The following is a 20,831-nucleotide window of genomic DNA, read 5'->3' as shown; positions in this document are numbered from 1 at the left end:
CCACTGGAGGCGCTGCAGCAATGTGGCGCCCGACAGCGGCCATGGCGTGGCTTGCCTGCCTCCTTCACAGCGCACAGGCTCAGAGCAGCCTCCCACTAGGACCTGAAGGGATCTCTGGCGCAAGCGCTAGCCCAGTTCAGCACGGCTGTGTGGTCTTTGCCGCCGTCGGCGACCCCCGCTTTGTCGCCGCGCCGAGCAGCGGGGGCAGCGGCAAGTGCGAGGGTGAGGTCGCGGCTAAGAGGCGCCCCGTGCTTGGCACCAGACTTCCTTGTAGCATCAGCCCACCGTCAGGCTCCGCGCCTACATCTTAATTTCTTTTGTGCCCCTTGCTGCTTTTTACAGGCGCAGCCGCCACCGGCAGCTACCTGGACGGCAAGGTGACCAGAGGCGGCTGGTACCAGCTGAGCATCTCCACCTCCCCCGACTACACCGACCAGGAGCAGGCGCTGGCGCTGGGCTACCTGGAGGGATGGCTGTCAGGTGCGCCTGCCTTGTGCATCCAGCGGCTCTGGGCGAGCAGCTGTGAACCATGCTTTGTTTGTGCCTGCTGTTGCAGCTGAGCAAATCAGTTCTCATTTTCACAACATGAAAGCTCACTTCAACCTGTCCTCCGAGGCGCCCCTCGACTGGTGTGCCGCCCGGCTGCGTCTGCTGGCAGTCTGCCACCTGCCCCGCACCTGCTGCCATTGCTTTGGTCGTTGGACTCATGCCTGTGCATGCCTGATGCAGGCTCGAGCAGCAAGATGATTGGACTCGAGAGCAGGCGGTGCACAATGAGGGCGCATTCTGGACGGCCATGCGCCTGCTGCACTCCCAGGTGCACGACTGCTAGGGTGCCGTTAGCCGCACTGCCGCCTGTATGTGTGGAGAATATCTGTCTTGTCTGTGTTTCTTCTCGGCCCTTCATTCGAAGCACCTTCTGCGGTTGCAGATGGACGGGATGCGGGCGGGGTACAATGCCAGAGTGGCACACGAGAAGGGCCGTCGTGGGGCGAGCCTGCCGCACCTGAGCCGCCGCAACTTTCTGTTCATGTCGGCTGTGGGGGACATGGATCCTCTCATTGAGGCCTTGGGCGGTGGTGGCGCCGCGACAGGTGTGCTGAGCAGCGAGCAACAACGGCATGCTGTGCGCATGCTCCTTTCAATTCATTTTGATTTATAAAAGCTTGCAGCATACATATGTATGCCTGACACCTGAGCACTTGCGTATGAAGCGGTGCCCGTGATGTGCTGTTCGCTGCGTGCAGCCTCACGTAAGTGGGATCACCTCTCACCACATGAACTTGTCAACGAGCTGCACTCGGCTGGCAGGTACGTGGGATTGGGTGGAGGCTGCACAGGAAGGTTGCTTCCCACTGATGGCCGAAGTGGTCAGAGCTTCCCTGACTTCTGTATCACCCTTGTGGCGATCCCCTGCAGGTGCAGTGCAGTGGTCCGCGTCACACCCGACCTCTCAGACCTGCTGCTGGGTCACTCTGCCTGGTGAGCAGCCAGCCATGCTTGGCCTGCCCTGCACTGTGCTGCACCGGTTGACATGTCCAACCCGTGGTGTTGTCCTCGCTGTGGCACCCCTGGTGCAGGTTCACCTTTGGTGCCCTGGTGCGTTCAAGCAGCCACAGCGTGCTGCAGCATCATGTTTCACTTGCCCCGCCTACAGCTGCAACCCGACTGTCTCTGGCGTTTCACTCAGGTCGTGGCAGACTGTGTGGGTTTCGAACCTGTTTTTCTGTGCGTTTCTGTCTGTGCAGGTGCGCATTTACAAGCACTATGACGTGGCTCTGCATAGCCAGGAGCTGCCGCTGCGCCGCATGTCCTTCTCGAGCTACCCCGGCGAGCTATCAAGCGACGACGACTTCTACCTGTTGAGCACCGGACTGGCCGTCCTGCAGACCACCAACTCGGTGTTCAATGCCTCCTCCTACTCCCTGCTCACCCCACAGGTATGAATGGGTGAGGTGCGGGTGGTGCCATGAGTTGGTGATGCATTTTGTTGACTTGTGGTGTATCATGGGGCATGGGCTTGTCGCGTGCTGCGCCGTGCAGAGCGTGTTGAGCTGGCAGCGCGCACGCATCGCCTGCTTCACAGCCCACGACGGCCAGGCGTGGACCGACATCATCGCGCAGCACAACAGCGGCACAGGCAACAACCAGTGGATGGCAAGTTTGCTGGACCGCGTTGCCCCTTCTTTCCAATGCACCTAATCAGAACATGCCTGCTGCACTGCCAGCCAAGCAAATGGTATGCAAAAACCTGCCCTGCCCTGCCATCTGTGCCCGGTCCTTTCACAGGTGGTAGACCTCAAGCTGTTTGAGCCTGGGCGCGAGCTACCCAAGGGCCTGCTGTGGGTGGTTGAGCAGATGCCGGGCCTGGTGGTGGCCTCTGACCACACCGACACGTTGGAGTGGGGCTACTGGTGCGCTGGCTGTACCCAGTGTGGCCGCCTCACCTGTCTTTTAGCAACATGTGCCAAACAAGCTTTGATCACGCTCTGCTGGTGCCCCGTCAGTCAGTCTCTGCTGTGCATGGATTCCGCTGCCTAATGGGTGCAGGCCTTCATACAACATCCCTTACTTTCCAGAGATCTACCACCGCAGCGGTTACCCGGAGTTTGTGTCTGCTCAGGCCGCCCGTGGCGAGGCGTATGGCGCAGCCGCAGGTGCGCGCCAAATCGCCCGCTCTCTTCGCAGACTCCGCTTGCTGACAATGTGTTGAGTCAATCCTGACCCCAACTTGCGATTGTTAGCTGTGCCTCTGATCAATGAAACTGCAGTCGCTGGAGCGTCGTACCAGCTGGCACCACGTGCGCAGATCTTCCGCCGCGACGTGCACGCCGTGGATGACATGGACAGCCTCAAGGCGCTGCTACGCAGCAACAACTGGCCCCAAGAGCCGGTGAGCGTGCCTGGCTGCACATTAGTGTGGTGCATGGGCACCTGGCTGCTCGCCACTCGCCACTTCCAGGTCGTTCTTGCTCAGCACTACGTTCCCTCCACACCTGCCTGAACCACGCAACGTTGACCTGGCCCCACCCACAGTTCTCCGGCGGCACGCCGCTGGGTGCGCTGTGCGGGCGGGGAGATCTGGATCCTAGCAAGCCTCGCGCCTACGGCTGCTATGATTCCAAGGCCACCACCTGGAGCCTGGCCCTGGCGCTGGAGGCTGATGCAGGTGGGTGCAGCACGTGAGAGGCATGCTGACCTGGGTCCTGAATGTTCTCACGTGCGCTGAGCTCCACATTTGGTACGTGAGCCTGAACCTCTTCTCCCACTCCGCTCAATATCCGTTGCAGTGGTGGGCCCAACGCGAGCTGGCGGCACGCCTCCCTTTTCCTGGAGCACCGCGGGCGCGCTCGCCGAGGCGGTGGAGCATGTGGGGCAGCCCGACGTGTTTGACTATCGCTTTGAGCGAATGACAGCTGACCCCTCGCGATGGCGGCCCACCAGGATTGCTGTGGGTGCTGAGCAGTAAGGCGATCGTTGGTGCGACGGCAGAGTGGGTTGTGGTTGGCTGGTGCTACCCAGGACAACAAACAGTTTTGAGTTTCATACAGCAGGTCCATCCAGCTGTCAACTGTTTCAACTTTCATTTCAGGAAATCTGCTTCTTTTACTCTGATTCCTGTCTTGCCTAGACTCCAGTTTTGCACTTCTAGATATTCTGAATCATTTTTCATTCATTCAGTCACGGCAAATTGACAAAATAACAGCAGTGCTCGAGCGAGTTTACCAGGAACGCCGGTGAAAAGGTGTGAACCACGGGAAGGCGGTTCAGACTGGCGGCGCCAGCAGAGAGTACAGGGTTATCGAGATGAGGCCCAACGCCAGCAGCAGCAGGGCGATGCCCGCCCACCACAGCTTGCTGGCCAGGAAGTGATACTGCGCTGCTTGCTGCCTAGAAAGCTGCTGCCGCTGCGGCTGCTGCTGGCCCGTCTCTGCCTCCGCCACGGGCTCTGGGCCCAGCAGGGGCTCCTCTGGTCCGCCCCTTACGTTGAGATGCTTGTTGTAGGCATACTGCATTGCAGTTGAAATACAACAATAACTCATTGAAATTCATTGATCTAGTTTTGATATAATGTTTTTATCGGTTACTACCTGCAGGCAGAAGGCTCCCGGCATGCCAAAGATGAAAAACGCGCCGCACGACCCGCCTATAACCTTGAACACCGAGCCGAGGTCGGTGACCAGCTGCGGGCGGGATGCACAGAACACACATATCACAGAGGCACAGGTGTTGCAGGCAGGTGGCGCGTGTGGTGCATTCATTTGAAGAAGTCGAGAGCAGAAGCGCAGGGATGCAGTTGGAATGACGCAGGTGCAGTTGGAACAGTTGCAGATAGCAAACCAGCTGACAAAGGGGGCGGCGGCAGCGTGCATTCACCAGCGGGCACCCCCAGCAGTGCAGGGGGGCCGCACCAGGGACAGGGCGAGGGTGGCGGCGAAGAAGGCCAGCACCTCGGTGACGTTGTAGGTGGTGCTGGTGAACTGGCGCCCCGTCAGCTGCGCCAGAAGGTCCCTGGTCGCGTTCCTGGCTGGGAAATGGTTGACTGGGTAATGGATAATCTGCGGGCGGTGGCAATAGGGAACAGAGTTAAGGAGGCGCGCGAGAGGCAGTAGGTGAAGTAAGCAGCCGCGACATCCATCATCATTGAGCAGATGCTTCGAAGAGCAAGGGCCGCATCCAACCTGGATCACAGCCACCAGCGCACGCGCGACCCGCATCAGCTTGTCGTTGCCTGCAGCAGCACACAGCAAGCGGCGGGCAGGCAGCGGGGCATCAAACGTGCAACCGCACGGGTCCTGCGCCAGTTCAATATGCCTGTCTGGGGACAGCGGCCTACGGCCTGCCTGCCGACCCATACGCCAGCACCCACCAGAGTAGTTGAGCAGGATGTTGCTGTGGGCGTCAAGGGGGAAGTTGAGGTAGCCGAAGATGCCCACCAGCGAGTAGAAGCCGGCAGTGAGGCAGACTGCAGGCAGGCAGAGGAGCAACGGCGAGTGAGAGGAGGAATTCAGCACGAGGGCGTTGAGGGCACGCAGTTAGAGGCAAGGTGGGGCATGCTACTTGCACAATGCATAAGGTGTATGGCTGCTTGTATTGAAGCTGGAGCAGCAGGAGCGGCAGCAGCACGGTTGGCCTCACTTGCGACGCACACGACCTGCGTGATGCCCGCCAGCTTGAGGGTGCGCCCCCTGGGCCGCACAAAGCGGCGCGGCGGGTTGCGCAGCAGCAGCACGCGCCCCTCCTCCTCCTGCGCAGGCGCCGGCGCTGTGCCCGCCTCGCTGGTTTCAGCCTCCCGGTCGGCGCCGCCAGCAGCCTTGTCTGGGCTGGCGGCGGTGCTGGCGCCGCCTGTTACCATGGCCACAAGGTTGGCTGTGGATGAGAACAGCAGGTCTGGTTGCTCCTCCAGCTCAGCAAACACCGCCACCAGGTTGGTGTGGCACTGCAGACGGAGCAGGACAGGGCGCAAGGCGGGACAGGAATGGGCACAGGGATCAGCATGCCATTGAGCAGGACCAGGCCAGCAGGAGAGCATTCGGATGTGCTTGCCCTAGCCTCCCTGGGTCCCGGCTTGCCTGGAAGCCAAAGGCCAGGATGGGCAGGGCATCCAGGGCGTCTATGGGCGGGCGGAAGGCGTGGACGTGCGACCAGTCGTAGTCGGGGGCCTGTACCGCCTCCACCGAGCGGTACACCACGCTCCCCACCACGGCGCACAGCGCGTAAAACGTCACGCTGCTGAAGCCTGCACCAATGGGGGGCCATCGCCATCACTGGTCGGCTGCCAAGAGCAGAGTGCCAGCATGCAAATCTAAACTCCAAGACTGCCCTCATCAGCATCCAACCTCAGACCCGAGCCCGCCGCAACCTGAGATGGCGTCCAGGGTGCGTGGGAAGCAGAGGGGCAGCATGAAGGCGGATGCCAGCACAAAGATGACGAGATCGCGCTGCGTCCACCACACCAGCCCAAACGCCTGCTCCAGCATCGGCTGGGCGCAGTCCCCCAGGATGATCAGGTACGCCGTGGCTGCACGCAGCAGCGGCGGGTGGCACCCCGTTGGAGGCGCTGCTGCGCTGCACAGGCCCGCAGCACACGAGCCCCATGCGCACTCGAGCAACCTACACGCACCAGGGCTGGTCCACTCCCTGCTGTTCCTGCCTTTTCCTTGATTTGCCCACCTGAGCCGTAGGAGTAGATGATGAGTACGATGGACATGGCGGCTGAGGCCTTGCGCCCCAGCATCTTGCGCACCAGGTCCGAGTAAGTGGCTGAGCCGGTTACTTCGGCGTAGCGTGCCAGAACGTAGAGAGTGAAGGCCTCGGTCGCGGCCACTGCCAGCGTCGCCAGCAGGCAGCCAGCCCACCCCGCCGCCCTGAATGCAAAGGGTAGCGACAGCACGCCGGCACCCACGGCTGCGGGGGAAGGCAAGGGGCAGGAGCCTTGCTTGTTTCCAGCTCCCCACAGCGGCTCTTGCCGGCAGGCGGCAAGGTCGTCGGCGCGGCACATGCCACCAAGTCCACGGTCACGGCGATCGGTGGCATGCCCCTCATACCTGAGTTCAGCAGCGTGAACACAGAGCTCAGGGCACTGGCCCCGCCAGGGATCGCTCCGCCCGGCACCACCATGCTTGTGGATATCGCAAGACTAGAAGCCACCAGTGACTCGCACTAAGGAGAACGCGCGGCTGGGCTCTTTGACGCAAGACCTCAAGGTCCGCCCCAGGGCAGCCAGGTGGCGCCCATGCGGCGACGGCACGACTGCCCGGCTGCCCGTACCCGGGCCATGTACCATTGAGCAAATTCAGGTTCCAGGAGTAGAATAGTGGCAGGGCTTGCTTGCTGCCGACAATGCAACATTCAACCGATGGTGGCTGCACCCCAAAGCGTTTCTGTAACCTGCTGTGGCTGGCTGTGCACGGCCGAAACCTCCCTCAGCCGCCGGGAGTGCACAGCCGGCCTCCCCACTGGAGCCTTGTACGGCCCTGCCAAAGTTCGGTCAGAACCTGTGCACAGCTTTTGCACGGGAAAGGCTGGTTTTCAGAAACACTGATGCACGCTGGCGGCGCCGTCACGTGTGGTGGTCGGGGAGGGCGGTGTCCAGACTCAAAAGTGCAGCTGGCCTGCGGCAGTGCACAGCAGGCCCAGCCTTTATGCTTCTAGAATCGTACATTCTGTCTTGCTACCACGCTGATGCAATGCAGACTTTGACTGCCGTGTTGGATTTGTCTCCCACCAGCTCCCGCCAGGTGGCCCGGCCTGCGTTGGTTGCATGCAATGCTCCATCGCGCGCAGTCAGAGCCAACTTCATACACCGCAGGCTCTATCATCAAATTTCATCGCCAAAGAAACTGCAGTCCTCCACAGGCAGGGGGCCGCGGCCGGCCGCATCCCAGCTTATCAGCGCATCGCCTTCGAAATCCTTTGCAATTTATTGAGCACAGCGACGGATACATCCCGCGCTGCCTTGCCTCCCCCTTGCAGCCCCGCGTCCCTCAGCAGCACCTTCACCCTGCAGCACAGGTGGTCTTCGCCATGGCCGCTGAGGACAAGACCTCTCTCTGGACTCACCCTCTGGAATCTGACGGTAGGCTGCGCGCCTACATCGGAGCCTGTAGTTGGGCACCGCCGCCGCCGCCGCCGGCGTGCATGGTACCGCGGCGGCCGCAGGGAGATAGTTCGGCTTTCAGAGCATTCTCAGCCTCCACCCTGCCCGGCCCCATCACGCAGGGTGGTACCGAGCGCACAATGCGCTGCGGGCCGACATGCAGGCGGTCAAGGGCATGTTGACTGCCTTCCAGGAGCAGGTGGCGGCGGGCAAGGCCATCCGCAGCGAGCAGGCGGCCGCCGCCAGCCGCTTCCTCGACGCTTTCTTCAAGTTCCTGCACCACCACCACCAGAACGAGGATGGTGAGTGCGAGGTGGAGGCAGCTCCACCGACTGAGGTGGGGCAGGCAGCATGGGGGACAGCGAACAAGCGGTCGGTCACAGCAGGCGGCGGCAGGTGAGGTAGGTGCGTCATGGAACAGATTGACAGGCATTGACAGGCCCCATGCTTACATCTTTCAGACATCGCCACGCCCTACCTTTCGTCCCGCTTCGAAATGCCCAGCAAGATTTGCGTGGACCACCAGCGCCTGATGGTGTGCGGGCCCGCAGCAGCACAGCCCTTGCGGGAGGGCAAGAGCTGATACACGCATTTGCCTGGCATGGAGGAGAATGCAGTGGGGCTGGTTGCTAAGCATTGCACCGCCCACGTGCCGTGGTATTCATTGTGCTGCAGGAGCTGATGGATGCATTTGATTCGGGCTCCAAGAAGCTGCTGGCAAGCACAAGCCTGGAAGAGCAGGCCAACCTGCTGCCGGGAGTGGCGGTGAGGCGCCGCTGCTGCCGCCGCTGCTGCTGCCGCTGCTCATCTGCAGCGCACAAGAACGGGGAGCAAGCAGCTGCCAGTTGCACGTGCCCCTATGCAGACAGTGGTGCCCCCCCCCAATGCGTTCCCTGTTTGTTCCACCTGCAGGATGTGTTCGCCCAGTTGCAAACGTTGTGCCTGGAGCACTTCAAGGAGGAGGAGGAGGAGGCGATGCCGCTGATGCGTAAGCACTTCACGCCGCAAGAGATTGAGCAGAACGTGGTGTCCAAGATCCTGAGTGAGTCGGGTGGCGGACATGTATTGCACGTGTGTGTGGGCAGGCACACAGGGTGCGGCCAAGCGCATGTGTGTGGGGTGGCGGGTGGGTGGGTGGGGGCCAGTCGCGCCAACTGGCCAATTCTACACTGCTACTTTCTCCAATGCTTCTGACTGGCCGCTACATCATGCTGCCACCGGCCCTTCCATCCTTCTGGGCGCAGGGGGCATGAGCCCCAACGATGTGGGCGCCTTCTTTCGCACCATGGGCCGCGACGAGTTCCGGGTGTTTGCCAAGCGGGAGGGTATCCCGTTCTTTGTGCGCTGGATCCTGGCCTGGCACTGCCGCGGCTACAACAAGAAGATCTGGCTGCCCTTTGAGCAGCAGTGCCTGGCTGCCGCGTGAGCGGAGCTGGGCCTGCCCCCGCTTGGCGCATCGTACCGACCGGCAACCAACACTTTGCTCTTGCGCCTGCCTGCCCGATACCTTGGTGGGTGATGTTTGAAAAAGAGAGACTCCTTGATACGCGCCTCCTTTGATATGAGCGGCACTCGATTAAATGTCTTTCATGCTTAGCACAGATCAGTCGATGTCGTAAACTTTCCCTCTGTGTAAATGATACCATTGTGGGCTTTAGGTGAGCGCCAGCGCCAGTATCCTCCACGTGATGGGAGTGGGCAGCAGTGTGCGCCCCTGCAGCACCAGCTCCTGTGCCCGTGCCAGGCAGAGGGCAGCTGCCTTCAGTCGCTCGCGCTCCTCTGCTGGCAGGCGCATCACCAGGCCGCTTGCCTCCGCCGCAAAGCGCTCCAAGACGGCTGGCAGCGCGGAGCCAAGGCCAGGGCAAGCCTCTGGAATGAGCGCCCACTCCTCAGCCGACATGGGCAGGCGCGCCGCTACGATAGCATACAGCAGCAGCACGGCCTGCTGGTTGGCCCTCCTGTTGAGCGTAGCCAGCAGCTTCGGCGCCGGTGGCAGTGGCCCCTCCGCCAGCAGGCAGGCCGCCGTTTGGAAGCGCGACGCTGACAGCGCATTCTGCAGGGGTGTCTCGCCGTCGCCATCGCCAACCAGCGCCGTGCCCGGCGCCGCCGCCAGGATCTGCCTCACAATGGCCGTGTCTGCATCGCCGGCAGCGGCAGACGCCGCACAGTGCAACACCGTGCGCCCGTGCTTGTTGGTGGCTGCCGGGTTGGCTCCTGCCGCCAGAAGTGCTGCCACCGAGTCTGCGGGGCCGAGTAATGCGGCTGCCATCAGCGGCGTCACCAGGTTTTCCGTTTCCAAGTTTGGGTCGGCGCCCCCCTGGAGCAGCGCCTCCACGCAGGGCGTGCTCCCGGATGCCGCTGCCTCGCACAATGGGAGCGCGCCCCAGAATTATGCAAGGTTTGGATCGGCGCCTGCCGCCAGGCATGCATGCACGCCGTCCACAGTGCCGCCGCTTGCAGCCTGGCACAGCAGGTCGGTCAGTTGTTCCATCCTGCTCATCCTGGTGCGCGCCTGGGTGCAGTGGAGCTTGGGGTGCAGTCCTCTAGGGGCGCAGCAGTGGGTTGCTCTCCGGGTGCAGCTGTGGGTTGCTGCTTGCTTGCTTTACCAGTGGTTTGATGCTCCGTGGCAGCTAGCCAACGCAAAGCAGTCGACTGCCCCTCCTTTCTTCCTGTCCAATGATTTTTCTTCCTGCCCAATGAAAGCTCAGGGCCTTGCTTTGTGCGCTGCTCGTCTCTTGTCAAGCTGTTCGAGCACTGTGAAAGAGACGGGAGCAGGTCAGGCCTCTACAAGCCACCACCTCCCCGGCCAACTCGTGACCCATTTGAGCCCTTGCTTGGGCACCGCTGGAGCAGCTGGCGGGCAGGGAGCTGGGCAGGCACTTATGCCCACCCACACAGCACTTGCCTCATCGCTGCTCAATCCGCCGCCCCGTCTACGTTGCCGCCATGCAGGCCGAGATGAAGCCTCTGGAATCCCTATCTGCGCTTGTGACGGATAGCCTGCGCTTGGGAGAGGTTGAGGCGCTTGGGACAGCTCGCGACAGCGTGTCCAGCGGCGTTGCCATGCCCAGCTGGATGGTGGACCCGCTTCGGCCCGCTTCACCCGCCAGCCTGCAGGCCGCTGCTGCCTGCTTCAACAGCCTGGACGATGCGCTGCGCAGCTGGCTGCACGATGAGAAGAAGCTGGAGCAGATGTCGCTTGCTGTGGAGCTGGCTGGCAGTCTAGACCAGGCCTGGCTCGCGGCGGCCCGGGACTGGCCAACCATCCAGCCAGGCAGCCAGGCAGCACGGCTGGTCACCTCCGCCTCGCCTCTATTGCTCCAGTCGCTGCCCGCTGCACTGCGCAGCGTGGCAGGCGTGATCCGCGCCCAGCCAGATGCGCAGGGCGCGGCAGCAGCGGCCGATCGCTTGCCTGCCAGCCTGGCGTCTTCGTCCCAGGCTGCTGCCACCCTGCTGTCCCTGGGGGACCCTGGGCAGGCGGCGCTACAAGCGTGCGTGCGGGACCTGCGCGCTGCCAGCAGTGTGGTGCCGGCAGGCTCTCCAGGTGGCTGACTGGCGACTGGGGAACCGGAGGGATTACTGCTGGTTCCTGCCAAACGTGCAATCGTGGATAGAGCTGGTCTAGTTTGATGGATTCATAAGCTTCTTGCTGCCGCTGCCGCAGGCGAGGCGGCTGTGCACAAGGCGCTTCAGCAGCTGGACATGTGGCAGAAGGAGCTGCCGCCCTCTGGCGAGGAGATGGGCTCAGCAGCAGGACCACAGCAGGCGACGGCGGCGGCGAGTGGCGAGCACCATCGGCAGGATGCCAACGTGTCTGGGCTGCGGTTGGGCCTGTTCTGTGGCGCCCTGACCCTGCTGACCGTCATGCTATACCTGCCATCGACGCTGCCCTGAGGCATCGGCATAGAGCACAGGCTCTCTCTATTTATTTGCTTTCCACTCTGGGCAGCATCAGCAGATGCAGGCAATTCAGTGTTACACTGGGTGGGCGGAGCCCGAGGGCCTTGCAGCATGCACAAAACGCTGGGAAGCAATGGTAACAAGAGCACAAAAAGAGGAAAGGCAAGTTCTTCTCGGGGTGGGAGTGGCGCGAGGGCGTACTGGTGCGGCGACCAGACAGTGAGCCACCAGGGTCGGGAGGGCGTGCGCTCCGCCAGCCGCAGCTGCTGTTGCCTCGCAGGCCGGGCACTTACTGGCGCTTGTTCAGGATGTTCATGTTGCTGGCGCACTTGCCGGCCTCCTTGCCCTGCATGGCAGCGGGGCAGCAGGCGTGGCGGTCAGGGTGGCAGCAGACGTGGTGGGCAAGGCAAGGTGCTGCGACACAACACGAGCACAACACATCATAAAACACCAAAAGAATGAAAACATAACCAAAGCACACACACACACACAAATGCGCACTCACCGTGCACTCAAGCTTGATGTCGTCAGCCACAAACTTGACATCGCCAGCCACGGCGCCAATGTCGCAGCCAAACCAGTTCCCGGGGAATTTGCAGGTGCCGTCGCTGACGGTGCGGCTGCACACAGGGTCGGAGAAAGGGGGGAGGCTCCTCGCAACGTAACACAGTGCTAATAGCGGATGCAATCCCCAAGCTGCAGCATCTGGCGCAGGTGTAACCTGCCGCCATACGACCCTGGCTGTTGCAACATTGGCCTGCCCTGTAGGCTGTGCTGCTGCCCATCCCGCTGCACGCATGCGGGCGCACACCTGCGGGCAAAGTTCGAGTAGCTGGTTGCCAGGCGCTGCTTGTCGTGCAGCGCCTTGTTCTCCGACGACTTGGCCATCAGGTCAGAGGTCTGCAGCAGGGGCTTCTCACGAATTCAACAACTTGCTTTCACGACCTACCACACTGCGGGCTGTCCCCAACTGCGGGGCTGGCTCTGGAGCCTGTGGAGTGCGGTTCCCAAGTGCTCCTGCTCCCCATGGTCAACCAGAGGACGCTCTCGCTGCTCACCAGGTCAGCCTTGGCCATGGGCGCGTTGATCAGCACGGCAGCGGCCAGGGCAGCAGCGGCGAAGCCGGCGGCGGCGCGGTTGTCAGCGGCGGCCACCACCACAGCGGGCTGGGCGCGGCGCTGCTGGGCAGGCGCGCGGCACTGGAGCTTGGCACTGCGGTCAATGGGATGCGAGGCGGGTTGTCAGGGGCGACTGGGCAAGGGCAAGAGCCGATCTGGGGTGCCTCCGCAAGTGGGTGCGGACAGCCCCCGGCCACCGCTCCCCAGGCCTCACCCGGCGAGCGTGGAGGACATCATGGTGTCGTGTGGGGTGTCTCAACGGTTGCCGGGGAGTGGAAGCTCGTGTGCGGCGAGAACTGGCCAGATTTTCGGCTTCACCCACTGGCGAGCCCCTGGGTCACGTTGCTTGGGCCGCTGAAACGCCCGCTGGCGCTGGCTAACGTCTCGATCCATCCACCGTGAGCCGATCTACGCCTCTGGCCCGGCGCACGGGGTTGCCAGTCACGGAGGGGTCGTGGTGGGGGCGGGGCTCTCTGTATTCCCTGCAGCCCCTCCGCCATCATGGAGCGGCGTTGGGGTGTCCATGGTGAATGACACAGCCTGCAATGGGAGCGGCAGGGGTCCCCCAACCAGCCGCTGCCGCCGCCGTCTGCCGCCGCCGCCGGCCCCCGCTGGTTTGGGCGTCGCATGTCCATGCGCTGTTGCAAGGTGCAGCGCACGCAGTGAAGCAGCATCTCCTAGCGCATGCAGCCGCGCTGCCTCCTGTTGTCAATGCAAAGCGTTGCAATGCGAAACTTTTCACACGGCGTGGATGCGAGTCAGAGGAGCAAATTGCAGTGCAAAGGTTTGAGAGTACAGATTGGGGCAATGAGAGTACAGAAATGTATGGCACAGTGCAGGGTACAAGGAAACAGTGCTGGTTCTGGAGGGTTCAGTGCAGCAGAGATGGCCAACTACGTGATACCTGTAGTCCCCAGCCTTTTCACGCCCAGCTTCGCCGCTTAGCATATTCTGTCAGCGCCTTCTGCCACGCGTCGGCGGTGAGGCCGCGAGGCGTGTACACCGCGCACACGCCCATGCTTTCCACGTCCTGAATGTTCCACTGCATGTCGTCGAGGAACTGCAGGGGGGTGGCCAACAAATTTGATAGCACGACGAGCATGGGGCGTCACACCCTCGACCTCTCCCATCAGCGCCCGCACTGGGACCCAAACCTGCGCTGCACCCTGCGCTGCCAGCCTCGCATGCAGCCCAGCACGGCTTCCAGCGCAGTCCTCCCCTGGCTTAGCAAAGCATGCCTGCCGAGCGCTGGAATGCGCACCAGCATGTCGGCATAGGGCACTTTGGTGCGCTCGTGAATGCGCCGGAAGTGCGTCTTCTTGCTGCCGGGGTAGATCTCATGGTGGTGTGCCAGCGCATGCAGGCTCAGCCCGCTGTCAAGCTGCAGCATCTGGAGGCACTTGTTGGCCCACTCTGCACGAGGCACAAGGCAGGCAGGGTGCGTCAACTGGACGTGGAGGCCGGCAGCCAGAGAACAGCAGGGCAAGTCGATCCAAAGCAACGACATGTTGGGCGGACCGGCAGCGCCAGCGGGCAACTCAGCAGCGGGAGCTCACGTGGTTCATCTGTTCGGCTGACGTATGCGATCTGTACGCCGGCCCACTTGTCGTCGGTGGCCAGCTCAGTGAGGATGCACCAGGCATCCCCCAGCAGCCCCACCTCCTCGCCGTCCCGGTCAATTACCACAGGCCGCCCACGCTTGCACTTGCCCAGCCGGAAAGGCGGCCCCCCCAACATATACATCTCCGGATACCTGCAGCATGCGCCATCAAACACCATCAGCTGCACGCCAGTGGCCAGATGGACCGTCAATGCTTCAATAAAGCAGCAGCCCGAGCGAAGGCGGCAGCACGGCGGCGGCTGCGGCTGCGGCGGCGGCAGCACGGCGGCGGCCAGCAGGAGCGCTGCAGGTTGCAGCTGGCCCACCAGAGGGTGGCATCGAGATCGAATGCGATCAAGCGAGGCAGAGACGCCATGGCTGGGGTGTGTCTGCGAGGAGCCCAAGCGCGGTGCAGGGCGCCACCACTGGGCTTGCACTGCATGTGTGATGCAAATTTCCAGGACTGGGGAGCCTGCCGTGCTGCAATGCATGGCGCCGCCACCCTGCCTTCCACCTGCCCCTGCATCTGGCTGAGGTCGGCCCGTGGGCCTGCCCAGGCCTCTTTCACACATTCCTAACGGCACATTGTTGTCGTTGCTACAGCTGCCTGCCCCCTGCGTGGAACGTTGGCCACCACGCTTCGGCGCAAGCTTATAGAGATGGCCGCCACCACGGTGGCTCTCTCCGCCCAGACGGTAGTGGCTGGAAGCAGCAGGAGTGTCTCTAGCCTGGCCCGGCGGGGCCCCCTGTTCCGCCCCCTGGCGGCTCTAGCTAGTGGCCCACAGGGCGGCTCCACCCAGGGCGCGCTTCGCCAGGCCCTGGGCCTGCGCACCGACGCCCGGCGCCAGGCGCGCGTGGCCGTGGTGAGTGGCGCCGCAATGCATGCAGCGGGCGGCTGGGCACGGCCATTGGCGCCGGCGCCTGGCGCTAGGGCGGCGCCCACGCGCTCTGGCTCTGCATTCGCGTCACCTCCCTGCCCCACCCGCTCCTCACCTGCAGGCCACCGTGGAGCCCGACCTGGAGGAGGAGCAGCCCGCGGCGGTGCTGGGCCGCGTGCCGCTGGCGGCGGTGGCCGCCAACCTGGAGGCGGTGTTGCCCCAGGCCGACGGCTCGCTGCTGGGCGAGTCCGACATTGAGGAGGAGCTGCTGGGCGACGCCCCCGAGGGCTTCAGCCGCTCCCCGCGCAGCTTCGCCAGCCTGTTCACTGACGATGAGGCGGAGGAGGCGGCCGTGGTGGACCCCTCTCTGCTCCTCGTCAACTGCGGCCTGTCCGAGGGCTCGGTGCGCGCGCTGGAGGAGCGCGGCATCACCTCCCTCTTCCCCATCCAGAAGACGGTGTTCGAGCCGGCCATGCGCGGCGCAGACCTCATCGCCCGCGCCAAGACTGGCAGCGGTGAGCACCCACGCCAGCAGAAGGCCCCTCGCTGCGCCTGCACGCTCCGGGCCAACAGGCTGCCCTGCTGGTGCAGGGCCTGGGCCTGGAGGTGGAGGTGCATGCCGGGTTGCCCTTCTCATGCCTCGCTCGCGCCCCTGGCTCTGCCTGCAGGCAAGACCCTGGCCTTTGCCATCCCTATCATCGAGAAGATCATGGCGGGGCCCCGCAACCTGCGCAAGCCGCAGTGCCTGGTGCTGGCGCCCACGCGCGAGCTGGCCAAGCAGGTGCGCCGCCTCTGCCGCCCACCCGTTGCCCTGGCGTAGCTGCTGGCGCCTCTGCTTCACTCCATACCCTGCCTGCCTGCCTGCTTCTTGCCGACCAACCCGCTCGGCCACTCAGAACCGGCTCCTCTCGCCTGCCTGCCCCCCCCTTCTTTGTCCCCGCAGGTGGAGCGCGAGATTGCCGCCACCGCACCCGGCCTGGGCTGCGGCTGCTACTATGGCGGCAACCCCATCGGGCCCCAGCTCAAGGAGCTGCGCCGCGGCGTGGACATTGTGGTGGGCACCCCCGGGCGCATCATCGACCTGATTGACCAGGATGCGCTGGACCTGTCCATGGTGAGTGAGCACAGGATCGAGTCGGGGTGTCATGGTGGCAGTGTTTGGGGCGTGGCAGAGCTCTGAGGGCGCGGTTAACTGTGAGGCCCCAGTCTTAGCCGTGACGTATCTGCCATCTGAGCCCTGTGCCCCGCTGCCACCGCCGCACTTGTGTCTGTGCCTGCTCCTGTCGCCCAGTCTCTCACCCCACCACACCCCTGCCCCAACCTGCCCCCCCAGGTTCGCTTTGTGGTGCTGGATGAGGCCGACCAGATGCTCAACGTGGGCTTTGAGAAGGACGTGGAGACGATCCTGGAGAATGTGCCGCAGGAGCGGCAGACCATGCTGTTCAGCGCCACGCTGCCCAGATGGGTGAAGAAGCTGGTGAAGCAGTACCTGAACAACCCCGAGAACATCGATCTGGTGGGGGAGGGCAACACGGGCCAAGATCCAGACTCCATCACCGCGCTGGCGGTTGCAGGTGTGTTGGCCATGTGGGGTGGGCGGTTTAATTTGGCCGGGTGGGGGGCGGGCCCCTGCGCTGCTGCACCGCGCTTGTTGCGGCCGTGGCTCACCAGCGGCTTCTTCCCAGCCCTGGGCTGCTGCTCTGTTTGGCTCTTGACTCTTGCATGTGTGTTTTCTTTTTTGGTGCAGGTGCCGGCCGACGCGCGGCGCTCTGTGCTGGTCGACCTGCTGACCGTGTACGGCGAGGGCGGCAAGGCCATCGTGTTCACCCAGACCAAGCGCGAGGCGGATGAGGTGGCGGCCAGCGTGGGCGGGCACCTGCCCTGCGGCGCGCTGCACGGCGACATGAGCCAGCGGGAGCGCGAGAAGGTGCTGGCCTCGTTCCGCGCCAACAAGGTGGGTGCTGCTCGAAGGCAGGCAGGCGCGGTTTGGCGCGGTTTGGCGGGCAGGTGCAGGGCCGCCTGCTGCTGCTCCTCCGCATGCCCCACCGCTCCGCACCTGCCTGCGCTTCAACACACGCGTGTTCCTCCCTTTGCCCCTGCCGCAGCTGATGGTGCTGGTGGCCACCGATGTGGCGGCCCGCGGCCTGGACATCCCCGACGTCGATGTGGTGGTGCACTATGAGCTGCCCCAGGACCCAGAGTCCTTCCTGCACCGCTCTGGTGAGCGAGGCCTCAGCCCAGTAGCAGACGGGGGGTTGCTGCTCTCCTAAACTACCGGCCCCGACCTGGCTGGCAGCGCAGGCTGGCTGCTGCCTGCACCCCGCACCTGCCGCAGCCGCGCGCAGCTACTGGCTGCCTCGCCCCTGTGCCAACCATAAACGTCCCTTTGGGCTGGCCCCCGCCCGCAGGCCGCACCGGCCGCGCCGGCAAGTCTGGCACCGCCATCGCCATGTTCCAGCCCAAGGAGATTGGCTACTTCAAACGCATCCTGCGCGAGACGGAGGTGCAGGGGGTGAAGCTCATCACCGCGCCCTCCCCCACCCAGGTCATCGAGGCCGCGGCCAAGCAGGTGATGTACCGCCTGGACGGCGTGGACGCCGAGGTGCGCAAGTACTTCACCCCCGTGGCCAAGATGCTGCTGTCGTCGCGCGACCCCCAGGAGGCGCTCGAGGTGGGCCCCTGCCTCTGGTTTTGCGCCTGTCGCACCTTTTGCAGCCGGCTGCTGGCTGGAAATGCAGCTGCTGGCTTGCTGGCTTGCTTGCTGGAGGGAGGGAGGGAGCTGTCGCGCGTTCTGCTGACTGACCCCCGCCTGCCTTCCTGCCTGCCTCCCTCCCCCTGGTCCTGCCCCTGCAGGCAGCGCTGGCGGCGCTGAGCGGCATCCAGGAGGTGCCCGAGCCGCGCAGCCTGCTGACCATGGAGGAGGGCATCCAGACGCTGCAGATGATGAGCAAGCCGGGGCGCATCACGCGCCCCGCGCACGTCAGGTGGGGGCACACAAAACGTGCCAGCGCGGCGGCAGGCGCACACAAATGGCCCTCACCCTGCAACACTGCGCCAAAATCCCCGCCTGTCCTCACCACCTCGCCCTTCCCGCTGCCCCTGCCTGCTGCCGCAGTGGCATTGTGGGCAAGCTGCTTGAGGGCACCGCCTTCAACGCGGGCGCCGTGGGCCGCATCCGCATGCTGGAGGAGGAGGGGCAGTGCGGTGAGTGGGCGGCGGCAGCGGCAGCGGCACCAGCGGTGGCTGTGCAGGGCATGCAGCTAGGGTGGCCGCCCAAGGCAGCGCATGGGAGCCCAGGCCAGCACCAGCCAGGGCCTGCACATATGCTCTCGTGTTGCTGCACCGTCAGTGCTGAGAAGCTCCCTTTTGCGCCTGCCGCTTTCCCCTGGCCTCCCCGCAGGCGCCGCCTTTGATGTGCCCATGGATCTGGGCCGGGAGATCATGGCGCGTGTGGATGAGCTGCACAAGCGCGGCGTGTCGCTGACCGTGCCCGAGAGCCTGCCGGCTGAGGAGGACCTGTACCAGATGGGGCGCTATGGCAGCCGCGGCGGCCGCGGGTGCGCACCGGGCTGGACGGCGGCGGTGTTAGGGGGAGGAGGAGCAGGGTGGGGCGTTGGAAGAGGGAAGGAGGCAGCCGCGGCTTTGAGGCGTGCTGTGTGCTCCTGGCGTTCAGGCTGCACTTGCCTGCAAGGCGTGATCCTCACCTTCCTGGCCTGCCCCCGTGCTCCTCCTGCCGCAGCGGCGACGACTCAAGCTTCTTTGAGCGCCGGCGTATGATGGGCGGCCGCGGCGGCGGTGGCGGCCGCGGCGGCGGCGGTGGCCGGTATGGCGACCGCGACGGTGGCAGGAGCTATGGCAGCCGCGAGGGGGGCAGCAGCGGGGGCTACCAGCGCCGCGAGGGCGGCAGCGGGGGCTACCAGCGCCGCGAGGGCGGCAGCGGGGGCTACCAGCGTCGCGAGGGCGGCAGCGGGGGCTACCAGCGTCGCGAGGGCGGCAGCGGGGCCTACCAGCGCCGCGAGGGCGGCAGCGGGAGCTACGAGCGCCGCGAGGGCGGCAACCGCTTTGAGCGCAGCGCTGGTAAAGGTGACAGCTCTGCAGGCCGCAGCTACAGCCGCAGCTCTGCCAGCCCCGGCTGGGACCTGGGTGGCGACACCTTCAGCGGCGGCAAGACCCAGGACAGCTGGTGAGAGATGGCCTCATACTGGCAGGGCCCAGTGCCCAGCCTGATGCTAAACGCTGACGAGAGCAAACTGAAGCACCCCCAACGAATGACGCATGTGCGCCGTGCCTCAGATAGCCCTTTTTGTGTATCTGTCGTGCACGCCGCCCCGGCACGTTGGCAGCGCCAGCAAAGTTTTAGTCTGCGCGACGCTCATTGTGGCGCGCCTCCTTCCTGCTGTACACTAATTCCCCTATCCTAAGCGCCCTGCCCTTCCCTCTCTCAGCTCTACATGCCCTCCACCCACTCTCCTTAGCTCCCGCTCTCCGCCCGCTCATTGTGGTTGTCATTTGATTCCCACGAGCCCTCGCTGTGGCTTGAACACATCCCTTCTCCTCACCGATTGTGAAAAACAGAACGACCACAATAGGTGGGACCCCTGCATGGCTGCGATAGTCCTACTAGGCTGCAGCAGGGAGGGGAGCTTCGAAAAGATAGGCAGTCTCCTGGGTTGTCTTTTGGAGCAGCAGCAGCGCAGCCGCCGCCAGCTGGACAACGCCAGCGGGCTCACAGGGGGGCTCACCAAAGGGCCGATCAGGGCCTCGATCAGTTCACCCTAACACCATCCCGGTGCTTTGGTGTTATTTTGAGCAAGCCCCCCGCCGTGCATGCGCCCTTTGCCGGTGACCAAGCCTCGCGCCCGCAGGCTCCCCAGCCCCTGACCATGCAGTGCGCATCAAGGGCCGCCACAGTGTCTGTGGCTGCCCCGGCAACACGGCAGCGCACGCAGTTGAAGCAACGGCGGCGGGTGGCAGTGCGTGGGGTGGCAGCCGAGCCAGCCACGCAGCGGCTTACCAAGGACGATCTGGTGGCATACCTGGAGTCAGGATGCAAGCCGAGGGACCAATGGAGGTGCGGGGGCAGGCGGCAGGACGGGCGCCTGTTGCGGCTAGGCTACCGGCCGCGCACCGCCGCTCAGCTTCACTCTCTTCTCTCTCTGATGCCAGTGGCGGGTTTTCTGTCGCTGACACACTGTGTACGTCCGAGGCCAAGTAGCACTCAGCCTTGCAGTGCAGCTGCCTGGGAGCGCTGACCAGCTCACCTGCCCGCCCCCTGCACTCCTGCGCCACGCGCGCCCCACCCCGCTGCGAGTGCAGGATAGGCACCGAGCACGAGAAGCTGGGGTACAACGTGGCGGACGGGCGGCGGCTGACGTATGAGCAGATTGCGGCGCTGCTGACGCGCATCGGGGAGCGCTTCAACTGGCAGCCCATCGTCGAGGAGGGGCACATCATCGGTCTGACGCAGGACGGGCAGAGCGTGACGCTGGAGCCCGGCGGCCAGTTTGAGCTGAGCGGCGCCACAGTGGACACGCTGCACAAGACATGTGCAGAGGTCAACAACCACCTGTACCAGGTGAGGCGGTACTGCTTGGTGGGGGCCTGCTGCAGCGCAGCACATGGAGGAGTGGACGATCCACACAGGCCAGCAACAAGCCTGTGCCATTGGCTTGCTGCCGCAGGTGCGGTCCATCAGCGAGGAGCTGGGCATTGCATTCCTGGGGGTGGGCTTGATC

At 64.1% G+C, this 20,831-nt stretch overlaps 6 protein-coding genes across 6 annotated transcripts; 3 read left to right on the top strand and 3 right to left on the bottom strand.

Moving 5' to 3' along the window:
- The first annotated feature begins 986 nt into the window (after positions 1 to 986).
- On the top strand, positions 987 to 3,711 carry CHLNCDRAFT_36792 (hypothetical protein). The gene is made up of 11 exons (XM_005844747.1): positions 987 to 1,094; positions 1,248 to 1,311; positions 1,420 to 1,482; positions 1,581 to 1,599; positions 1,749 to 1,940; positions 2,044 to 2,175; positions 2,290 to 2,414; positions 2,551 to 2,630; positions 2,772 to 2,893; positions 3,037 to 3,169; positions 3,291 to 3,711. Exons 1-11 carry the CDS (start codon positions 1,031 to 1,033, stop codon positions 3,467 to 3,469), a joined length of 1,173 nt encoding a protein of 390 aa, XP_005844809.1. The 5' UTR covers positions 987 to 1,030; the 3' UTR covers positions 3,470 to 3,711.
- A 56-nt stretch (positions 3,712 to 3,767) lies between these two features.
- Positions 3,768 to 6,621, bottom strand: CHLNCDRAFT_138717 (hypothetical protein; the record flags this gene model as incomplete). Its single annotated transcript, XM_005844667.1, has 10 exons — positions 3,768 to 4,010; positions 4,092 to 4,184; positions 4,413 to 4,559; positions 4,683 to 4,732; positions 4,871 to 4,966; positions 5,140 to 5,440; positions 5,640 to 5,740; positions 5,864 to 6,022; positions 6,175 to 6,408; positions 6,549 to 6,621. 10 exons carry the CDS (start codon positions 6,619 to 6,621, stop codon positions 3,768 to 3,770), a joined length of 1,497 nt encoding a protein of 498 aa, XP_005844729.1.
- Positions 6,622 to 7,527: 906 nt separating this feature from the next.
- CHLNCDRAFT_54365 (hypothetical protein) lies at positions 7,528 to 9,026 on the top strand (the record flags this gene model as incomplete). Its single annotated transcript, XM_005844746.1, has 6 exons — positions 7,528 to 7,579; positions 7,723 to 7,902; positions 8,062 to 8,135; positions 8,276 to 8,365; positions 8,513 to 8,642; positions 8,845 to 9,026. The coding sequence occupies 6 exons, from the start codon at positions 7,528 to 7,530 to the stop codon at positions 9,024 to 9,026; spliced, it is 708 nt and encodes a 235-aa protein (XP_005844808.1).
- Positions 9,027 to 11,563: 2,537 nt separating this feature from the next.
- Positions 11,564 to 12,879, bottom strand: CHLNCDRAFT_32470 (hypothetical protein). Its single transcript, XM_005844666.1, has 5 exons — positions 12,833 to 12,879; positions 12,559 to 12,712; positions 12,312 to 12,400; positions 12,006 to 12,120; positions 11,564 to 11,846 (listed from the first exon to the last, which is right to left on the bottom strand). The coding sequence occupies exons 1-5, from the start codon at positions 12,853 to 12,855 to the stop codon at positions 11,790 to 11,792; spliced, it is 438 nt and encodes a 145-aa protein (XP_005844728.1). The 5' UTR covers positions 12,856 to 12,879; the 3' UTR covers positions 11,564 to 11,789.
- A 661-nt stretch (positions 12,880 to 13,540) lies between these two features.
- On the bottom strand, positions 13,541 to 14,594 carry CHLNCDRAFT_138712 (hypothetical protein; the record flags this gene model as incomplete). Its single annotated transcript, XM_005844665.1, has 4 exons — positions 13,541 to 13,678; positions 13,880 to 14,031; positions 14,175 to 14,371; positions 14,590 to 14,594. 4 exons carry the CDS (start codon positions 14,592 to 14,594, stop codon positions 13,541 to 13,543), a joined length of 492 nt encoding a protein of 163 aa, XP_005844727.1.
- A 195-nt stretch (positions 14,595 to 14,789) lies between these two features.
- Positions 14,790 to 18,644, top strand: CHLNCDRAFT_36787 (hypothetical protein; the record flags this gene model as incomplete). The annotated part of the gene is made up of 11 exons (XM_005844745.1): positions 14,790 to 15,081; positions 15,218 to 15,611; positions 15,765 to 15,877; positions 16,040 to 16,210; positions 16,430 to 16,663; positions 16,844 to 17,050; positions 17,202 to 17,316; positions 17,505 to 17,767; positions 17,950 to 18,080; positions 18,212 to 18,300; positions 18,497 to 18,644. Coding segments are annotated over exons 1-11 (2,067 nt in total), but the record flags the coding sequence as incomplete, so codon positions are not given.
- Positions 18,645 to 20,831: the final 2,187 nt, after the last annotated feature.

Source organism: Chlorella variabilis (assembly GCF_000147415.1).
Source record: "Chlorella variabilis unplaced genomic scaffold CHLNCscaffold_21, whole genome shotgun sequence".
Lineage (NCBI taxonomy): Eukaryota > Viridiplantae > Chlorophyta > Trebouxiophyceae > Chlorellales > Chlorellaceae > Chlorella > Chlorella variabilis.
Note: the sequence above shows the minus strand (reverse complement) of the source record. Positions and strands in the feature narration are given on the sequence as shown.

Bases quoted from the DNA above. Each gene is read 5' to 3' on its own strand.
- CHLNCDRAFT_36792 (XM_005844747.1), top strand. From the start codon at position 1,031: ATGTCGGCTGTGGGGGACATGGATCCTCTCATTGAGGCCTTGGGCGGT. The intron at 2,176-2,289 runs GTTGCCCCTTCT...GTCCTTTCACAG, and splicing joins TGGCAAGTTTGCTGGACCGC to GTGGTAGACCTCAAGCTGTT. The intron at 3,170-3,290 runs GTGGGTGCAGCA...TATCCGTTGCAG, and splicing joins GGCGCTGGAGGCTGATGCAG to TGGTGGGCCCAACGCGAGCT.
- CHLNCDRAFT_32470 (XM_005844666.1), bottom strand. From the start codon at position 12,855: ATGATGTCCTCCACGCTCGCCGG. The intron at 12,713-12,832 runs GTGAGGCCTGGG...CATTGACCGCAG, and splicing joins ATGTCCTCCACGCTCGCCGG to TGCCAAGCTCCAGTGCCGCG. The intron at 11,847-12,005 runs GTGAGTGCGCAT...GCTGCCATGCAG, and splicing joins ACATCAAGCTTGAGTGCACG to GGCAAGGAGGCCGGCAAGTG.